The following is a 20,942-nucleotide window of genomic DNA, read 5'->3' as shown; positions in this document are numbered from 1 at the left end:
ATTTATTCTCATAATATTCCAATTTTGTTTTTCTGAGAATAAAACTCCCACTATCCCTGACTGTATTTGGGGAGATACTTTTCAAGTTCAAATGAGGATAAACTCTGTCCCATCAGCAATACATTTACAAACCAGAATGTTGGGTAGTTTTATTTTTGTGGTTTATCTCATTTATTTTACCTTGACTTTCTAGCTATTTACAAAATATTTGCTTACATTTCACCTTTTTGCAATGACCTCAAGGTGATCAATAATGTTTGTCACACACTTCTTTCCTAAATGAAATAAAGCCAACAATAGCTTGATACTTTCAGCTTTAGTCTTGAATTTCAGGCATCAAAAAGGACATGACAGTATGCAATATTATGCCTTATACTTTTAGATTGAGGCAGAAAATACAGCTTTAGTATTGTCTGAGTGAACTCTGGCCACCTTAAATGGCATCTGTTTTTACAAGCAGAGGCTTTTGCAATCTGTTACAAGCTAGGGCAAATTTCTAACAGCCCCTCTGGCCCCTTGGAAGGTACCTGCATTGCTAGCAGGTCCAAGTCCCCATTGCTTCATATGTTCTGGATTTAGTAATCAAATATTAGGAAATAGGAGGAGAACAAGGTCCTGCGTTTGAAAGGGATACTTGCTCTGCAACCAATCAAATACCACAGGAGCTATAAAAGCTGACAAATATAAAATGTAACTATTACAAATTAAATGAGATTTTTCAGAACAACTGCTTCCTTGGCAAATTCATTATGCTTCCAAACATTTCCAACTTTTAAAGTTCATTTCAAGCTAAAATACTGTGTAAACATTCCTATAAACCATATTTCCTTCAGTTATTAGTCAACTTGCGAGAAAATATTTAGGTGAACAAATTAATTTTCTCTTTATAAACTGCTTTTATAGAGACAAAAATATTTTTTTCTAGGATAGCTAGGCTTTATACTGCTTGATGAACTAGAAACTAAGTAATAGTAATCTAAGGAAAGCCTGACACTTTTGATTTTTTAAAAAAAGTTCATATAACTTTCATTCATGCCAGTTAAGTCTGGGACTATCTTTTCTTGACTTGTGTCTACTGAACACTAAGAACTGCAGGCCTTGTAAACAGAGCGAGCCCTTTTGAGAAATCAAATGGCTTCTGGGCACTTAATGTTACTTTTCAATAGCAAATCTCACCTTCCTTTTCTTATCTAAAAATTCTTTCTGTCTCTAGCAAATTCTGTCCTCCTTCCTTATAGTCCATCCTTTCTTCGGATTTAGGGGGGAGAAATACCACTGCTTTCTTTAGAAATCAAATTATTGTACATTTGTAAATTGTCAGAACACATATGGAAGAGTTTCTCCATCTTGTGAATATTAACATGAAATGATGCAGATGGTATTAAAGGTATAAATTAGAGCCCTCAGAAAAGAACAAAATCTGTATTAATGGTGGAGAGATAGGACTCTGTGAGAAGAGTTGAACTAACTGCTAACCTATCAAGGCACTAGCTTTACATATGGTACCCAACCTCATCCTCCCTTGATCTTAGTCCACTGAGTAGAGGAACAGCCAGTGGTGGAATTCAAATATAATAATTTAACAACTGGTTCTCTGCCCTAATGACCATTTTAAGTATAAAAAAATAATATAGTGAGGAGTAGTTTATTATTTCATGCATTTAATACTTAAATAAGTATAAAAGAGGTACACAAAACCAGGTAAGTTTTAAAATATTAATAAAAAATATTAAATAATACCTGACAAAAAACAATAAAACTGTTATTTAAGATATTTCCATATTGTTTCTTGCTTGGCATCCTCGCTTGCAATTTTTTTCACCTATAGACAGAATGAACATTACTATGGCTGCTTAGAATACACTGTTGCACAGATAAAGGTTAAAATAGAGTAAGGAATGTAAATCTGAAATATCCACATTGGGTGGCTGCCCAGGCACCCATCTTACAGAGAATCCTGATTACAAGTGCCATTTTAACAAATGATTTGCTGAACTCAACAAAAAACTAGGCACCAGTTCTGCTGAACAGGTGCGTACTGGCTGAATTCCACCACTGGGGACAGCTGATCTCCATCCTCTGGGTGAGTACATGATCAAGGCCAAACCAATCAAAAATGCCACTCCCATTGCTTTAGTAAGTGCTTTGAGGGTGGGCACATGACCTAAATCTATGGTTCTCAAGATTTTGTTTCAGGATCCTTCTTCACTTTAAAAATTATTGAGGATTCCAAAGAGCTTTTGTTTATGTAGGTTATATTTGAGATATCTCTCTCTCTCTCAATATATATATATATTTAAATTCAGTGAGAGGAGGGGAGGCAGAGAGACAGACTCCCACATGTACCCCAGCCCATTAGGGTGCAATGCTCTGCCCATCTGGAGCATTACTCCATTACTCAGCAACTGAGTTCTTCTTAGTGCCTGAAGAGGAGGCCACGGAGCCATTCTTAGCGCCCGGGGCCAACTTGCTCCAAATGAACCATGGCTGCAGGAGAAAAGAGAGAGAAAGAGAAAAAGAGAGAGAGAGAGAAGCAAGAGGGGGAGGGGTAAAGAAGCAGATGGTCGCTTCTCCTGTGTGCCCTGACCAGGAATCAAACTTGGGACATCCACATGCCAGGCTGATGCTCTACCACTGGGCAACGGGCCAGGGCCTATTTTTTTTTTAAATATAAAAATATACAAACACATTCCATTGGCCATCAGAGTGATAATATTATACATCACATAGCTTCTGGAAAATTCCACTGTATGTAATGAGAAAATGAGAGTGGAAAGAAAAACAATACCTTAGTATTAGTATGAAAATATTTTTGAGCTTGCAGACCCCCCTGAAAGGGTCCTGGGAATCTCCAAGTGCCCCAGATGGACTAAAAAATTACTGATTTAAATTATAGCCTACAAAAGCTAATACCATCTTTGCTACCATGTACAAAAAACTGATGTAAAAATTAAGTCAACAAAGAACAAAGCATAGATGAAGAATGGCATCTTGGTGACATGCTTTCAGATCCTGAAGGTTAGCCCACCCTGAGGCTATACACATGTCGGGACTTCTTAGCTGCGTGGGCCAAAAATTCCTTTTGGCTTAAACTATGATCAATTACTTGCAACCCAAAATATCCTCATATATCTGGATTTCCAGATGAGGACCTCAGAGGAAGAGAGTAAGTGTGGAAAACATACAAAGAATCAGGTCACAAAATATTCATGCAGCAATCTGCACAGAACAAATATAATATCAAAAATGCAAGGAAAAGTTCAAATTTATCTTAATCATAGAGAACATTGGAAAACACTGTCTTGTTCCAAAATCAGTGCCATCAAACTCCATGGGATACTAAGGTGGCTCAGTCTCACTTTACTAGAAGATAACAAGGGCATAGAACTAAAAGCAAAAATGTCAATTAATAGGAATGAATAAATTTATCTCACCAGACTTTGGAAAATTCTAATTTAGAAAACTACTTCTAGGAGAAAAGCATTAAGGCTACTTAGGCCAAATATTAACAGAGCTTCTTTTCTTTTTTCTTTCTTTCTTCTTTTTTTTTTTTTTTTTTTTTTAACTGAGGGAGAGAGACAGACACACAGACAGAAAGGGAGAGAAATGAGAAGCATCAACTTGGTAGTTGTGTCACTTTAGTTGTTCATTGATTGGTTTCTCTTATGTGCCTTGACGGGGACTCTAGCTGAGGCAGAGACCCCTTGATCAAGCCAGCAACCTTGGGCTTCAAGTCAGTAACCTTTCGGCTTAAGCCAGCGACCATGGGGTCATGTCTATGATCCCATGCTCAAGTGGGCGACCCTGTGCTCAAGCCGGTGAACCCACGGCTCAACCCAGTGATGTCAGGATTTCGAACCTGGGTCCTCAGCATCCCAAGTCCACACTCTATCCACTGCGCCACCACCTGGTCAGGCTATAGCACTGTATTTTCATTAAGAGTATATCTAATTTCTAAATCCCAGGTTTTAAAAAAATTTATTGATTTTTATTTCTTGACTTTTAGAGAGGAAGAGAGGGGGAGATAGAACAAAACATGGATTTGTTGTTCCACTTATTTATATATTCATTGGTTAATTCTTGTATGTGCTCTGACCAAGATCAAGCCCACAACCTTAGTGAGTCAGGATGATGCTCTAACCAAATGAACTACTGGTAAATCCTAGCTTTTATAGAAACCTCTGAACCTTCATTACTGATAGGCTGAATTTCTAATTTACATGTTTTCATGGCTATACACAGTAATATTATCTATCACCACCTATATTGGGTTGAATAGTGTCCCTCAAAATCTCATGCCCACTCAGAACCTCAGAATGTGACCTGTTTGGAAATCGGGTCTTTGTAGATGTAATAAGTTAAATGGGGTAATACTGGACTACAGTGATCCCTAAATCCAATGACTGGTATCCATATATGAAGGGCAAGTGAAAATACACGTAGACAATAAGGTCATGTGAAGATGGAAGCAAAGATTGGAGTGATGCAGATAAAAGCCAAGGAATGCTGAGAATTGCTGGAAACCACCAGAAGCTAGAATGAGACAAGAAAGAATTCTTCCCTAGAGCCTACAGAGGAAGCATGGTTTGCAATAGCCTGTCCTCCAGATATGTGAGAGAATAAATTTCTATTGTTTGTGTTACTAAGTTAGAGCATCCCTAGGAACTTAATACACTAATTCAGCCAGCCTAAAATTGATCTTCGCTATAACCAACCTTCTTTTGGGAGAAAATATTAGGTTAAAATCAACTAGAGCTTCACCTTGCACCCATTTTTTTAATTGTGCTAAATACATGCAACAAAATTTACCATTTTAAGGTGTACAATTCAGTGGCATTAAGTATTACATTCAAAATGTTGTCAGCACCCATTTTTAACTGACTCAGTTTTAGTTATGGTCATTAGCCAAAGAGGAAAGAAGAATGAGTGAAATGAGCCTTAGAAACAGAATAATACATTACCAAATTCGTTCTTGCTCACAGTTAGTGCTAATTAGGAGAGTCTGGCCACAGAAAAGCAAGTTAGCTTTTGCCTTATTTATATTGAAATTGTAATTAACCACAGGAAAGCTAAAGTACAGGAGGGCTAAGTGTAAATATACCATTACTGGAAAAAAGTCAAAGTTTATTTATTCATTAATTCATCTCTACTGATAAAAGTTCCATCTTCAAAATGAAGATCATTATGAATGCCAGATGTTTACCTTTTATGTTAACTCTAAGTTCATATGAACTCCTATAGTTTCCATGATTAAAACCTTAAAAATGGGGAATAAGTTCCTGTGTGCTTTGAATTCTTTACATACTAACTCTAATTCTTTTACTTGGGTTCTTGCTCCGACCATATTCCTGAGACATGTCAGTATTGAGAAATGCTACTCTCTTCCTACCTTCCAGAAAATTTGCTTTGTTGTAAGACCTGATTCAGGATGAATTTTGAAGAAATGCCACATTATAACAGGAGTAAAAAAGCATGTGTATACTGCCACTTTCATTCAAGAACCAGCAGTTAAAAAAAGAGTCATATTAGACATTAAGGCCACTGTTTTTTTCCTGTGTAAATTTTGTTACTGTTCACTAAATTCGGCAGAGATAAATACACTTGAGAAAAATTGGAAGACAAAAACATCTATTATAATTGTCTAGTTTAGTTCTACTAATATCACTTTTTCCAGCAATTTTAGTAGTTTTAGTAAACAAACCTCCATATACTTTATAAGGTTTAATTCATATTCACCCTTCCCAATTAAATTTTAATGAAGCTTACCATCACTTTTATACAGAAAGCTCCTTGTTTTTTTATTTATGGAAACAAATGTAGTGAAACAAAAGTGTCAGTTTCTTTCCATGAATAATTATAGAATTTATAAGTTGAAAGGATGCTTAGTCGACTACTTTATTTAAAAGACGAAGAAAAAGGTCCAAATTTGTTTAAGATTACAGAACCTATTAGTGGGCATGTTTGAAATTTCTCTCTAAAAGTTTGAGACTTTTAATCATTTGAAATTTGAAGTAACTGTAGAGAATAAAGCTAGGTTAGGAAGGTAACAATGTAATCAACTGTTCTTCATCTTTAAAGAAAAAGGAAACTTCTGGACATACTTTCCCATATACTACAGGTATATATAGCTCATTTGAAACTAGTTAAGAATCCCTTGGCCACAAGGCTCTACACGGATAATTATAGAAAGTGGGTTTGTGATCTGGTTTCCATTTTTAATGCTTTGTCAAAAATACTAGCAATACACATACTCAAAAGAAATTTTATTTATTTTGTCCCACTTCAATTCCATCCACATCTCCTTTGTACTTCCATTATTTAAAATGAAATACGTAACAATGTGAATGAGGATAAGTCCGTGTTCCAACTGAAATGATAAAAAACTCATAGTCATCAAATTGACTGATAACTTGTGTACAAACGTTGACAATACATTTTTGACACTCCGCTTTTCGTTTTTAAGTTTTCCAGGCTTTACCATGGCTGAGAATCAAAGAAAAGAATATGTACATATGTGTGCATGTAGCTTTTTAATTCAGAAGTTAAAAGGGCTAAGAGAATGGAACTAAGAAACTGACACCAAATAGCCACAGGTGATTAATAACACATTTTATGAAAAACAGCGGCCACAAAAGCTATTTTCATGGTCATCGTATATCACACAAATACTGAAATGAAACTCAATTGCCATGGCCCGAGTATAACTATTTCCACTTTTGTGACACAGCTCAGGTAGGAGGAACAACTTCTCACTAAGATTGGTGCTTTTCATTTAAAAGCAGAGACCATGGCGACGAAGCCACAAAACCACAAGGCAGCAAGCAGGAGGAAGAGAAGCTTTGCTGCAGACTCCTAAGCTTCTTATGATCGCCATGTAGATACTCGGAGCTGGGAGCCGACTGGGGAAGCCCGCGGGAAGACGAGGCAGGGGAGGATACCTCCTTCTTCAAGGCCCACGGCCGACTCTTGGTGGCAGCCGCCGTTCCACAGCCCACGCAGCTTTCCAAGCTACCGCTAGGTTCCCCGGCGCGCTCAGGGGTCTCCGGCAGCTCCTGGGGTGGCGAGGAGTGGCCCCTTCCTCATCTGTCCAGGAGAGCCGCTCCGCAGCCCAGAGACCCGGCCAGAGGCCCCGCAAACGAGGCGCCCGGCTCGGCAGGGGATTGCTTCTGTCTGGCGCTCCGCTGAGGCAGCGTTCGGGTCTCGCGCGCACCCTGCTTCGCGTTCTCCCGGCCAATCCAGGGCTACTCGCGCGTCCCGGAGCGTTCCCGGTCTTCCCCGGGCTGGGCCGGCTCAGCACCGCTCCCAGTACAACGCCAGCGAGCTCTCACTCCTCCCTCACTCTCCACGAGTTCCACGCCTCGCGGTGTAGCTCCGCCCCGTTCCCGAGTCCGCCCCCACTACCTACCGAGCGTGTGCTCTCCTTTCCCCTCGGTCTCTTGCTGTCCAGCCGCCCTGCCTCTGGCGCGCTGCAGAGCGGCCTGGGTCTCCGGACACCTCTGCGCGTTCCCCTCCAGCGGCCACAGCGCGTACCGCCCCGTACCTCGCCGTCTCCGACCGGCACTCGGGGTCGCGCGCCCTGACTCCGCCCCCTCCCGCGGACTCGCGCGCTCCTGCGCGGCCTCTCCCCGGCGCAGTCCGACCGGCGCCCGGCCGCCCCCCCCCCCGCGCCTTTCCCGCTCACCTCGCGCGTTCGCTCTCGCGCTGTCCAAGGCGAGCGCGCTCCCGGCTGGCGCGCTCCGAGCTCCGGCTTCTCCCGGCTCCTGTCAGTGCGGTGACTGCGCTGGGAAACATGGCGACCGAGGGAATGATCCTCACTAACCACGACCATCAAATTCGTGTCGGAGTCCTCACAGGTAACCGGGAAGGAGATCTGGGACCGGACCACCTCTGTCCCCGACTTGCCTCAGGCTTCTTGCCTGTGGTGACCCTTCTCTGAGGCCCTGGGAGGAGGGAAGGCTGAGAAGGGGGGACGGGAAAGGGGGGCGTTTTACAATCGCTGAGAGCTGCTGTAGGTTGGGGTGTTCCCGTGCGACCCCCCGGGAGCAGGAGCCGGTCCCGTGGGATGTCAGGCCCCAGCGCCTTCGCAGCCGAAGTCCCTGGCCCCCGGGGACCGAGGGGCCGGTGCGGCGGCCGCTGCGGGGCTCCGTGTTGCCGGTGCAGGCGGCGGGATCCCGGCTCCGCAGCCTGAAGCACGCCGCTCTCGGCTGGCCCGCGCGCTTCCTCGGCTCCTGCAAGTCCGAGAGACGGGGGAATCCCATGGCCACCCCCTCGCCACCCTCCCCCTCCCCCTCCCCCACCCAAGTGGCCCCGCGCCGCTTCTGCTGTGCTTGCGGGGGGTACGGGCCGGACACGACTTGGGTGTTCATCAGGCGGAACTCTGCTCCGCCGCGGGCTGCCCCTCGCGAGCTGGGCTTCCCCTCGGCCACCCATGGGACACCCTCGTCTCCCCCGGGAGGTGGGGGATCGGCTTACAACCGGACCTCGCAAAGTGTGTGCATTCCGCCTTCCCAGCTAAGGGCCCTCTGCCCGCCTCTCGGTTTCCTTAGAGGGACGGGCTGAGCCTGCGGCTGGGATTCAGCCCCTTTCACTTGAGAGGGAAGGATTCCCCGACTTGGGCTCCTCCGTCCTCCTCCCCTCTGGGACCCCCCCACTCCCCCACACGGTCCCGAGGCTGGTGAGGAGCGCACTTTCCCGGGTCGCGTTTCCCTCCCTCGCGGAAACCGTGTGTGCCCTGCATGTCTGATTCCGCTGCGTTGTATTTGGGTGATATCCCTTAGTTCGGCGATAGGCAGTTGCTGCAGGGCATGACTTCCGAGATGAATAGCAAGCCAATGTGTAGGGGTTTTCTGCTGTGGTTCTGTAGTTGGCAAGGTTTATGTGTAATTGAGTGGCAAGGCGGAGGTTAAAGAACTATATTTAGTTTGGAGTGAAGGAAATCCGAGATTTACTGTTGTGATTTCGGAAAAAGAAGTGAGGTAGACGGGAATCCTAGTGTCCCCCACCTCCCCAACCCCCAAATTCTTTTTAATTTTTTCCCCTTGTCAAATTCTGACAGGTTGAGACGGTGCTCGAGAAGGGACTAAATTGAATGAGACTTGCTGTTAATATTAGGTAGAAAAAAAATTCTCTGCGGTAGATATTGAGTGCAAAGCTTAATTTGGCTGCTGAGTTTTATGGAAAGGAGATATCCGTGACACTCCTTCCACTCTTAAGTAAATGGGTTGCCCTTTCCTGGTTTTCATTTTAGATATTAATGGCGATTTATTGATGGAATTTCGAAAGGCTCTTGGATAGAGAAACTAGTCTAAACCAATTTCTGGGAAGGGAATCCCCCCAAATCATATGAGCTGCTGTGTGTGTGTGTGTGTGTGTGTGTGTGTGTGTGTGTGTTTTGAATCTGTTGCCATGTGCAAAGATTCAGTTATATCTCAGAATTGTAAGAACTGGCATTGCTGATTTTCAAAAAGTCTAATCATGGGTGTAAGAGTGTATTCCCTAGATCAATCCTCAATTCACACTTTAAATTCTAGCCGTGTTTTGAAAATTAGTAGGGTAGTAAGGGTGAAGCTTAATAAAAAACAAAGTGTGTCAGCTGACAAAGGAAATGAAAAATCATGGATGTTTTCAAGTTAAACTACAGAGATTTTTAAACATTTTTTGTTTATTTAAGCTTTCCCTAATAGTTTTATTTAGTGAATTATCTTACTTGGGTCAAGTGACATGGTTGTACAGAACCCTTTGAACGATGCAGCCCTTATCTGTATCCCTATAGTCAAATAGGGATAATACCGATAGGCAAACAACTGAAGAGGCAATTTATGTCATTATTTTGCTAAAATTGTCTAAATAAATTACTTATGCATTTGAAGACACAAGTAAAAGAAATTCCATATTCAGAATGATAAGAAGCAAATGTGATTGCCTGAGGCAGAATTTAGTACATTTATCAGAGGTTAAGAAGAAACTGACCTAAAAAAAGATTTTATTTATTGATTTTAGAGAGAGGATAGAAAGAGAAAGTCAGGGGAGGAGCAGGAAGCATCATCTCACAATAGTTGCTTCTCCTATGTTCCTTGACTGGGCAAGCTCAGGATTTAGAACTGGCGTCCTCAGCATTCCACATAGAGGCTTTATCCACTGCTCTACTACAGGTCCAGCGAAACTGGCATTTTTAAGGGTACTGTAATTGAATGTCAGTGGTAACCTTATAAATGAAAATGTTGGTGATGATAAGGTTCTTGAACCCCCCCAAAATGTAATGTGAAGGTCTTGGGAAGCCCAAATGGGTTAGATAGATGCCATAAGCAAAATGTAAAGGAGAGAAGAGAACTTTGCCAGTGGAATTAAAGATAATCTGAAGAATGAGGTATAGCAGTTTTTGGGGAAAGTCTAGGGTCAGAAATAAGGATGTAGCTGAAGGAATGAAGAGAAAGTTGCAGCTTTGGGATAACATAGTGGTATCTCTAAGTGGTAACATAGAGCGATAGGATTTGATGATAAAAATGGATTTTTGAGCCCTGGATGTTGTCTCGGTGGATAAAGCATCGTCCTGGCACACCAAGGTCGCTGGTTCAATCCCTATTCAGGGGAGAAGCAATCAGTAAGAACACAACTAAGTGGAACAATGAGTTGATGTTTCTCTCTCTCAAATCAGTGGAATATTTTTAATTGTAAAAAAAAAATGGATATTTGAAGTCAGAAATAACTTTGAGATTTTTACTTAAAAAGTTATTTGTATAAATATTGTCTACTGTGATGGATACATGGAGAAGAATCAGATGAAAGAGCACCATCCCTCAGTCTGCAAGTAGTGGATTTTATTAAAAACAGGTTAATATTTATGCTCTTGACATTCCATTGATTTTGAACCCCCCCCAACCCCCGCTATAACTCAATTGGTTCGAGTGTTGTTCAGATATGCCAAGATTACAGGTTTGATCCTGGATCAGGACACATAAAAGAATCAACCAATAAATGCATAGTTAAGTGGAACAACAAATTGATGTTTCTCTCTCTTCCTCCCTCTCTAAAAATCAATCAATAAACATTTTTTTTAAAACACCTATGAAAATGAAGCTATATTGTACAATTTTGTGTCTTATTGAACCTCAAGTGTTGCAGGTTCACTATGTGAAATTATTCTTTACTGAACTTAAGTATTATGATTTTATACTTAAGATTGGGTTAAGAGGCTGCACTTAATACTGATTTTATGAGTAGTAATTTATGACTCTGTTTAAACATGAATGTCTTGTCATGTAAAATATTCTCTGTATGCTTCATAATAGGCATTTTAAGTATTTTAGCTAAATCTATTTTACAGTGGTAGTGGAAAGTACTGTCTACCAGTGCAAAGCATTTTATGATGTGATAGTACTTTTGTAAAATTGTACTGTGGCCCTGGCCGGTTGGCTCAGCGGTAGAGCGTCGGCCTAGCGTGCGGAGGACCCGGGTTCGATTCCTGGCCAGGGCACACAGGAGAAGCGCCCATTTGCTTCTCCACCCCTCCGCCGCACCTTCCTCTCGTCTCTCTCTTCCCCTCCCGCAGCCAAGGCTCCATTGGAGCAAAGATGGCCCAGGCGCTGGGGATGGCTCCTTGGCCTCTGCCCCAGGCGCTAGAGTGGCTCTGGTCGCAACATGGCGACGCCCAGGATGGGCAGAGCATCGCCCCCTGGTGGGCAGAGTTTCGCCCCTGGTGGGCGTGCCGGGTGGATACTGGTCGGGCGCATGCGGGAGTCTGTCTGACTGTCTCCCCTGTTTCCAGCTTCAGAAAAATGCAAAAAAAAAATTAAAAAAAAATTGTACTGTCATTTCTAAATTTCTAATTGGTTTCTTTGTGACTTTTTATTTATTTTTTGTTACAAGATAATATTTTTTTTACATTTTTCCATTGATTTAAGAGAGAGAGAAGAATGGGGAGATAGAAGTGTCAACTTGTTGCTCCACTTAGTTGTGCACTCATTGGTTGCTTCTAAATTATTCCTTGACCTGGGATCAATCCCCAGACCTGAGCTCCTCTGTGCTCTGGGACAGCTCTGTATCTATGTAGACACCTGGCCAGGGCCCCAAGATAATATGCTTTGAAATTTTTCATCTTCTAGATGTTTTTCTAGTCTTCAGCTCATCTATGAAATTGGCAACTATAGTACTAGTCTATTGAAACTTCTTATCAGATGAATTAACTATTAGAATTTTTTTAACAAAATTTTGAAAGAATAGTGGTATAAAGGAAAATATTTAGTAAAGGCATATTTTTCTTGATATCTTGAATTATTTAGGGCTTAGAAATCAGATTATGATAATATAACATGGACATTGTACTAGTTATTTTTTATCAGGAAAATTGGGAACTTTTTTGTATATAAAATAGGTTATGGAAACATTTTATGTTGAATATTATTGTCCATCTCTAGGAACAGTATTTTTGTCAGTAACGCTCTTATGTTGATTTGCCATAAATGAAGTATTATAGTTCTTTGTTACACAACTAAGATCTAGTTTTTAATTTATCTGTTTCTTATATTCCCTACTGATATTGCTATTTATAACAGAGAAAAAGATAATATGATGATGAATAACATGATGCAAACAAACAAGTATCTACTGTTTTGAAACTAGAAATAAGATGTGGGGCAGATGTAGGATTTTTTTTTTTTTGATACCTTCAGTAGTAATTATACTTAAGTGAATTTTAAAAATTACATAGTTAAGTAACTATATTTCAAATGTGTCACTTTTTACCTAAGTTTTTCTGTTTTTCTACTTTTTATTATTATTGATTTTTAGAGAGACAGAGGAAGAAAACATTGATTTGTTGTTCCACTTATTTATACATTTATTGGTTGGTTCTTTTTTTTTTTTTTCTTTTAAGTGAGAGGAGGGAAGATAGAGAGACAGACTCCTACATGCACCTGGACCAACTAGGATCTGCCTGGCAACCCCAGTCTGGATCAGTGCTGTGATCAACCAAGCTATCTTCAGCGCTTTGCTGATGCTAAAACCAATCCAGTCAGTCACTGGCTGTGAGAGGGGAAGAGAAAGAAGGGGAGGGGGAGGGGAGGAAAAGCAGATGATCACTTCTCATGCTTGCCTTGACCTGAGTGAGATCCAATCTCTGATGTTTGCAAGCCCAGTCTATGCTCTATATGCTTAGCCAACCCGCCAGGATAATTGGTTGATTCTTGTGTGTGCCCAGACCTGGGATCCAACCCACAACCCTGGCTTTTGGAAGGACATACTAACCAACTGAGCCACTGGGCTATAAAAGGTCTACCGCTATAAAAGATTCTCTGAGATATCAGAAAAATAATGAATACATACATGAATAATATAGAATGAGATAGATTGTATTCCACTAGGTAATTAATATTGTATTAGGTAGCCACGGCGAATGTTTGATATCAAAGTACATAGCTAAAGATGATAATTCATTACCTAAATTTTTACTAACAGTGGCATGGATGAGAAATGATGCAAATATTTGGGAAAGGAAGTTTTAAAAAATCATACTTTTGCTCTAGTAATATACGTTTTTATTACACTGAGCTGTAGATCTGTAATCAATAAGCAATATTAAAACAGGACATAAAGCTAGATGATAGGAAGAAAAGACTAATTGTAAATGAGAACACCTAAAATATTAGTTACATGTAGGTAGCATCTTTTTTTTTTTTTTTTTTTAAATAATTTTATTTTTTTAATGGGTTGACATCAATAAATCAGGATACATATATTCAAAGATAACAAGTCCAGGGTATCTTGTCGTTCAATTATGATGCATACCCATCACCCAAAGTCAGATTGTCCTCTGTCACCTTCTATCTTGTTTTCTTTGTGCCCCTCCCCCTCCCCCTTTCCCTCTCCCATTCCCCCCCCCCCCCCCCCCCCCGTAACCACCACACTCTTATCAATGTCTCTTAGTTTCACTTTTATGTCCCACCTACGTATGGAATAATGCAGTTCCTGTTTTTTTCTGATTTACTTATTTCGCTTCGTATCATGTTATCAAGATCCCACCATTTTGCTGTAAATGTTCCGATGTCATCATTTCTTATGGCTGAGTAGCATTCCATAGTGTATATGTGCCACATCTTCTTTATCCAGTCATCTATTGACGGGCTTTTTGGTTGTTTCCATGTCCTGGCCACTGTGAACAATGCTGCAATAAACATGGGGCTGCATGTGTCTTTACGTATCAATGTTTCTGAGTTTTTGGGGTATATACCTAGTAGAGGGATTGCTGGGTCATAAGGTAGTTCTATTTTCAGTTTTTTGAGGAACCACCATACTTTCTTCCATAATGGTTGCACTACTTTACATTCCCACCAACAGTGGATGAGGATTCCTTTTTCTCCACAGCCTCTCCAACATTTGCTATTACCTGTCTTGCTAATAATAGCTAATCGAACAGGTGTGAGGTGGTATCTCATTGCCGTTTTGATTTGCATTTCTCTAATAGCTAAAGAAGATGAGCATCTTTTCATATATCTGTTGGCCATTTGTATTTCTTCCTGGGAGAAGTGTCTGTTCATATCCTCTTCCCATTTTTTTATGGGATTGTTTGTTTGTTTGTTGTTGAGTTTTATGAGTTCTTTGTATATTTTGGATATTAGGCCCTTATCTGAGCTGTTGTTTGAAAATATCATTTCCCATTTAGTTGGCTTTCTGTTTATTTTGTTATCAGTTTGTCTTGCTGAGCAAAAACTTCTTAGTCTGATGTAGTCCCATTCATTAATTTTTGCCTTCACTTCTCTTGCCATTGGAGTCAAATTCATAAAATGCTCTTTAAAACCCAGGTCCATGAGTTGAGTACCTCTGTCTTCTTCTATGTACTTAATTGTTTCAGGTCTTATGTTTAGATCTTTGATCCATTTTGAGTTAATTTTTGTACAGGGGGAGAGACTGTAGTCCAGTTTCATTCTTTTGCATGTGGCTTTCCAGTTTTCCCAGCACCATTTATTGAAGAGGCTTTCTTTTCTCCATTGTGTGTTGTTTGCCCCTTTATCAAAAATTATTTGACTATATATATGTGGTTTTATTTCTGGACTTTCTATTCTGTTCCATTGGTCTGAGTGTCTATTTTTCTGCCAATACCATGCTGTTTTGATTGTCGTGGCCCTATAATAGAGTTTGAAGTCAGGTATTGTAATGCCCCCAGCTTCATTCTTTTACTTTAGGATTGCTTTGGCTATTCGGGGTTTTTTATAGTTCCATATAAATCTGATGATTTTTTGCTCTATTTCTTTAAAAAACGTCATTGGAAGTTTGATGGGAATTGCATTGAATTTGTATATTGCTTTGGGTAATATAGCCATCTTGATTATATTTATTCTTCCTAGCCAAGAACAAGGTATATTCTTCCATCTCATTATATCTTTTTCAATTTCCCTTAAAAATGGTTTATAGTTTTCATTATATAAGTCCTTTACATTCTTTGTTATGTTTATTCCTAAGTATTTTATTTTTTTTGTTGCAATCGTGAAGGGGATTATTCTTTTGAGTTCGTTCTGAATTGTTTCATTGTTGGCATATAGAAAGGCTATTGACTTCTGTACGTTAATTTTGTATCCTGCGACCTTACTGTATTGGCTTATTGTTTCTAGTAGTCTTTTTGTTGATTCTTTGGGGTTTTCGATGTATAGGATCATATCATCTGCAAAAAGTGATAGCTTTACTTCTTCTTTTCCGATATGGATGCCTTTTATTTCTTTGTCTTGTCTGATTGCTGTGGCGAGAACCTCTAGTACTACATTAAATAAGAGTGGAGAGAGTGGACAACCCTGTCTTGTTCCTGATTTAAGGGGGAAAGCCTTCAGTTTAGTGCCATTTAATATGATGTTAGCTGATGGTTTATCATATATGGCCTTTATCATGTTGAGATATTTTCCTTCTATACCCATTTTGTTGAGAGTCTTAAACATAAAATTGTGTTGTATTTTATCGAAAGCCTTTTCTGCGTCTATTGATAAGATCATGTGGTTTTTGTTCTTTGTTTTGTTGATATGGTGTATTACGTTAACCGTTTTACGTATGTTGAACCATCCTTGAGATTCTGGGATGAATCCCACTTGATCATGATGTATTATTTTTTTAATATGTTGTTGTATTCGATTTGCTAGTATTTTGTTTAGTATTTTAGCATCTGTATTCATTAGAGATATTGGTCTGTAGTTTTCTTTTTTTGTGCCATCCTTGCCTGGTTTTGGTATGAGGGTTATGTTGGCCTCATAAAATGTGTTTGGAAGTATTGTTTCTTCTTCAATTTTTTGGAAGACTTTGAGTAGAATAGGAACCAAGTCTTCTTTGAATGTTTGATAAAATTCGCTGGTATAGCCGTCAGGGCCTGGACTTTTATTTTTGGGGAGGTTTTTAATGGTTTTTTCTATTTCTTCTCTACTGATAGGTCTGTTTAGGCTTTCTGCTTCTTCTTGACTCAGTCTAGGAAGGTTGTATTGTTCTAGGAATTTATCCATTTCTTCTAGGTTGTTGAATTTAGTGGCATAAAGTTTTTCATAGTATTCTACAATAATTCTTTGTATATCTACGGTGTCTGTGGTGATTTCTCCTCTTTCATTTTGGATTTTGTTTATATGAGTTCTTTCTCTTTTTTCCTTGGTAAGTCTTGCCAAGGGTTTGTCAATTTTGTTGATCTTTTCAAAGAACCAGCTCCTTGTTCTATTAATTTTTTCTATAGTTTTTCTGTTCTCTAATTCATTTATTTCTGCTCTGATTTTTATTATCTCCTTTCTTCGGCTGCTTTTGGGTTGTCTTTGTTCTTCTTTTTCTAGTTCCTTAATGTGGGAAGTTAAGTGGTTCACTTGGGCTCTCTCTTGTTTGTTCATATATGCCTGAAGTGATATGAACTTCTCTCTTATCACTGCTTTTGCTGCATCCCATAGATTCTGATATGTCGTATTGTCATTTTCATTACTCTGTATATATCTTTTGATCTCTGCACTTATTTCTTCTTTGACCCATTCATTTTTTAAAAGTATGTTGTTTAGTTTCCACATTTTTGTGGGATTTTTTTCCTCTTTTTTGCAGTTGAATTCTAGTTTCAAGGCTTTATGATCAGAAAATATGCTTGGTACAACTTCAATTTTTCTGAATTTGCTGATGTTGTTTTTGTGGCCCAACATATGGTCAATTCTTGAGAATGATCCATGTACACTGGAGAAAAATGTATACTCAGTCACTTTGGGATGAAATGTCCTGTAGATGTCTATCATATCCAGGTGCTCTAGTGTTTTGTTTAAGGCCACTATGTCTTTGTTGATTCTCTGTTTGGATGACCGATCTAGAGCCGTTAGCGGTGTATTGAGGTCTCCAAGTATGATTGTATTTTTGTCAGTTTTTGTTTTAAGGTCAATAAGTAGCTGTCTTATATATTTTGGTGCTCCTTGGTTTGGTGCATATATATTAAGAATTGTTATGTCTTCTTGATTCAGTGTCCCCTTAGCCATTATGAAATGGCCATTTTTGTCTCTGAGTACTTTTGCTGTCTTGTAGTCAGCATTATCCGATATGAGTATTGCTACACCTGCTTTTTTTTGGATGTTATTTGCTTGCAGTATTGTTTTCCAGCCTTTCACTTTGAATTTGTTTTTATCCTTGTTACTTAGATGAGTTTCCTGTAGGCAGCATACAGTTGGATTTTCTTTTTTAATCCATTCTGCTACTCTGCCTTTTTATTGGTGAGTTTAATCCGTTTACATTTAGTGTAATTATTGATACTTGTGAGTTCCCTATTGCCATTTTATATCTTGCTTTCTGTTAGTTTTGTGTCTTGTTTGATCCTTCTCTTTCGTTTTTCTATCTTTTGTTTTTATTTGGTTGTATTCCATACATCTTTCCTCTGTTGCTATCTTTTTTATCTCATGTGCTTCTGTGGTGGTTTTTTCAATGGTGGTTACCTTTGAGTAATGAAAAGGGTCCCTACCCTGTTCATTGTAGCAAACTATTTTGTGAGTACTTTTGCACTCCATCGTCCTTTGCTACTGTTAATCTCCATCTTCTCCCCCTTTCTTTTTGTTGTAGTCACAGTTTAAATTTGGTTTTATTGAGTTCTTCTTGGAGCTTTTACTTGTGGCTCTGTTTTTTTTTTTGTTCTTTGTATCTGATTGGAGAACCCCCTTTAGTAAATCCTGGAGTGGGGGTTTTCTGATAATAAATTCCCTCATCTTTTCTGTATCTGTGAATGTTTTTATTTCTCCTTCATATTTGAAGGATAGCTTTGATGGGTATAGTATTCGTGGCTGAAAGTTTCTCTCTTTCAGGACTTTAAATATTGGGGTCCACTCTCTTCTAGCTTGTAGAGTTTCTGCTGAGAAATCTGATGATAATCTAATGGGCCTTCCTTTATATGTTGTATTCTTCTTTTCCCTGGCTGCCTTGAGAATTTTTTCTTTGCTGTTGGTTTGTGTCAATTTCATTATGATATGCCTTGGAGTAGGTTTGTTGGGGTTAAGAAAATTCGGTGTTCTGTTTGCTTCTTGAATTTGAGGCTTTAGTTCTTTCCACAGGCTTGGGAAGTTCTCATCTATTATTTGTTTGAGTATGTTCTCCATTCCATTTTCTCTCTCTTCTCCCTCTGATATACCTATTATTCTTATGTTATTCTTTTTGATGGAGTCAGATAATTCTTGTAGGGCTATCTCATTTTTTTAAATTTTTGAGTCTCTTTCTTTTTCTCTCTGTTGTGCCTCAAGTTGCTTGTCTTCTATTTCACTAATCCTCTCTTCTATCTGACCTGTTCTATTAGCTAAGCTTGTTACTTCGTTTTTCAGCTCGTGAATTGAGTTTTTCATCTCTGTTTGATTTGTTTTTATAGTTTCAATTTCTTTGGACATATATTCTTTGTGTTCATTGAGTTGTTTTCTGAGCTCCCTAAATTGCCTTTCTGTGTTTTCTTGTATATCTCGGAGGATTTTTAGGATTTCTATCTTGAATTCTCTGTCATTTAGCTCCAAGGTTTCCAATATATTAAATTTTTTCTCCATAGATTTTTCCTCATCTAGCTGTGTTACCTCTCTTTCTTTTGTATCCATGATATTCGATTTTCTCTTCCTTAATGGCATCTGAGGGTGGTTTTGTTGATAGTATTAATGAGATTTAATAAAGAATAAAAAGTTTAAAAAAAATCAAAAAGAGTTGTTTTTTTTAAAAAAAAATTAATAATGAAATAAAGAAAAATAAAATAATATTTTTTAAAAAAAGGAAATTATTCCCCCTCTCCTTTTTTCCTCTCCTCTCCCCTTTTTCTTGAGAAAATCTTGTGGTGAACTGTGAATTATAACAAACAATGCCTGTGATGGAGGTCCTGAATTGGGGAAAAGTAATAAAGGGGCAAAAAAAAAAAAAAAGGGGGGGGGCGGTATGGACCCACAAAAAGCAAATAAGGAAAAAATTTGGGTTAAGAATAAAATTATTTGCTTTTAGGTGTTGGTTGTCTAAGAGTTATGATGAGAGGAATAAGAGGAGAACAGAGAAATGGGGGGACAAATTAAAAAAAATACTATTGTATTTAGTGGAACAAGAACTAGATAAAATGGAGAGCCAGGGATGGGAGCACTGCTAGTGAGTTAAAAAGGTGAAGTAAAAACCCCCCAAATTGCCACAAACATAAGTTTGAGTCCCAGATAAGATAATTTGTTTGTTATTGAGGTTTGAATAAGAGGAGATGTAAAGGAGAAAGGAAGAAACTAATATAGAGGGAGAAAAGAAAGAGAGAGAGAAAAAAAGAGGGAACCACTAAAAGAAGAAAAAAGAAAGGAGAGAGAGAGAGTTAAGGGTTTTGGAGTGCAACCCTCATAGAGAGAAAGGAAGAGGAGAAAAAAGATAATGGGAGATGTAACACTTATGGGTAGTGTAGTTCAAGGAGAGGAGAGAGTAAGACCGGCAGAGAGTTAATCGGCCAAATTGGAGGAGGAAAGAAAGTATCAAGAATGAAGATAAGAGAAACAAACGAATAAATATAATAAAATGGGATAGGTTATAAAGTCTGCAGATTATTCTTGATTTTGAGAGGTTATCTTCTTGTTTTTTCTTTTCTCTCCCTCTTCCTGGTCGGTGACTCTGTACCCCAGGTTCTGCCCCTTTGGCACGCTCAAGTAGAGGTTTGCAGTTGATAAGTCTCTATGGCAATGTCATGTATTGTGCTTTAGTCTCGTTGGGAGTCAAGGCTCATTAGCATTCATAGGCTCCGACAGTGAGAGAGTCCGTGTTCCTGGAGCCTTTCTCCTAGTCTTTCCTTCCTCAATTAGTAGCCTGATAATCCAGCTATGGGGTTGTTGCTGCCTCTGCCTGGATAGTAAGAGGTTCAAAGAGCTGGCAACTCCCTACTCTATTCCCACTCAGCACAGGGCTCTGGGTAAGGCTCAGTCAGTCAGAGCTGCTAGCATAATCAGGCGGGCTTTCCGCCCACTCAAAGACCTCTGACTCTGCCACTCTGTCCGGTAACACAGGCGGGCACCTACTTCCGGGGCGCTTGGAGGAAACTCTCATTCACTATCTGCGCGCGCAGACCAGGATATCCGGCCAGTAGTCTCACGCTCTGAGTGAAACCCCCAACTGCATGGAAATTTGCAGCGCTGGAATTCGCTCTCGCTCCGTCCCCGTGCGTGGCTTTTGCAAGGCGCTGGGGCGGCCCGAGATTCCGCTTTTGCCCACACAAAGGCCCCTGACTCTGCCCCTCTGTGCGATAACACGGGCGCGCACTGCCGAGGCACTCGGAGGAATCGCTCACTACCTATCTGCGCGTGCACACCAGGATATGAGGCCGGCCGCGTTTCCCTGAGTGAAACCCTCACCAGCACGGAATATTTCCACTGTTGGAATTAGTTCTCGCTCCCTCCCGTGCGCGACTTTCCCAGGGCGCTGGGGCTGCCCAGAGATTCTGCTTTCGGCCCACAGAAAGGCCTCTGACCCTGCCTCTCTGTGGGGTA

General features: G+C 40.0%; 1 protein-coding gene across 8 annotated transcripts in view; it reads left to right on the top strand.

Moving 5' to 3' along the window:
* The first annotated feature begins 7,722 nt into the window (after positions 1-7,722).
* GPHN (gephyrin) overlaps positions 7,723-20,942 on the top strand; it is a 524,116-nt gene continuing 510,896 nt past the window's right edge. For all 8 annotated transcript variants that reach the window (XM_066272872.1, XM_066272871.1, XM_066272867.1 and 5 more), the window contains exon 1: positions 7,723-7,853. In XM_066272872.1, the coding sequence (XP_066128969.1) occupies positions 7,790-7,853 (64 nt within the window). In that variant the 5' untranslated portion in view covers positions 7,723-7,789. The remainder of the gene's footprint in view (positions 7,854-20,942) is intronic.

The sequence above is a fragment of the Saccopteryx bilineata genome, chromosome 4 (assembly GCF_036850765.1).
Source record: "Saccopteryx bilineata isolate mSacBil1 chromosome 4, mSacBil1_pri_phased_curated, whole genome shotgun sequence".
In the NCBI taxonomy this organism is placed as follows: Eukaryota; Metazoa; Chordata; class Mammalia; order Chiroptera; family Emballonuridae; genus Saccopteryx; species Saccopteryx bilineata.
This window is presented reverse-complemented; position numbering and strand designations above follow the sequence as displayed.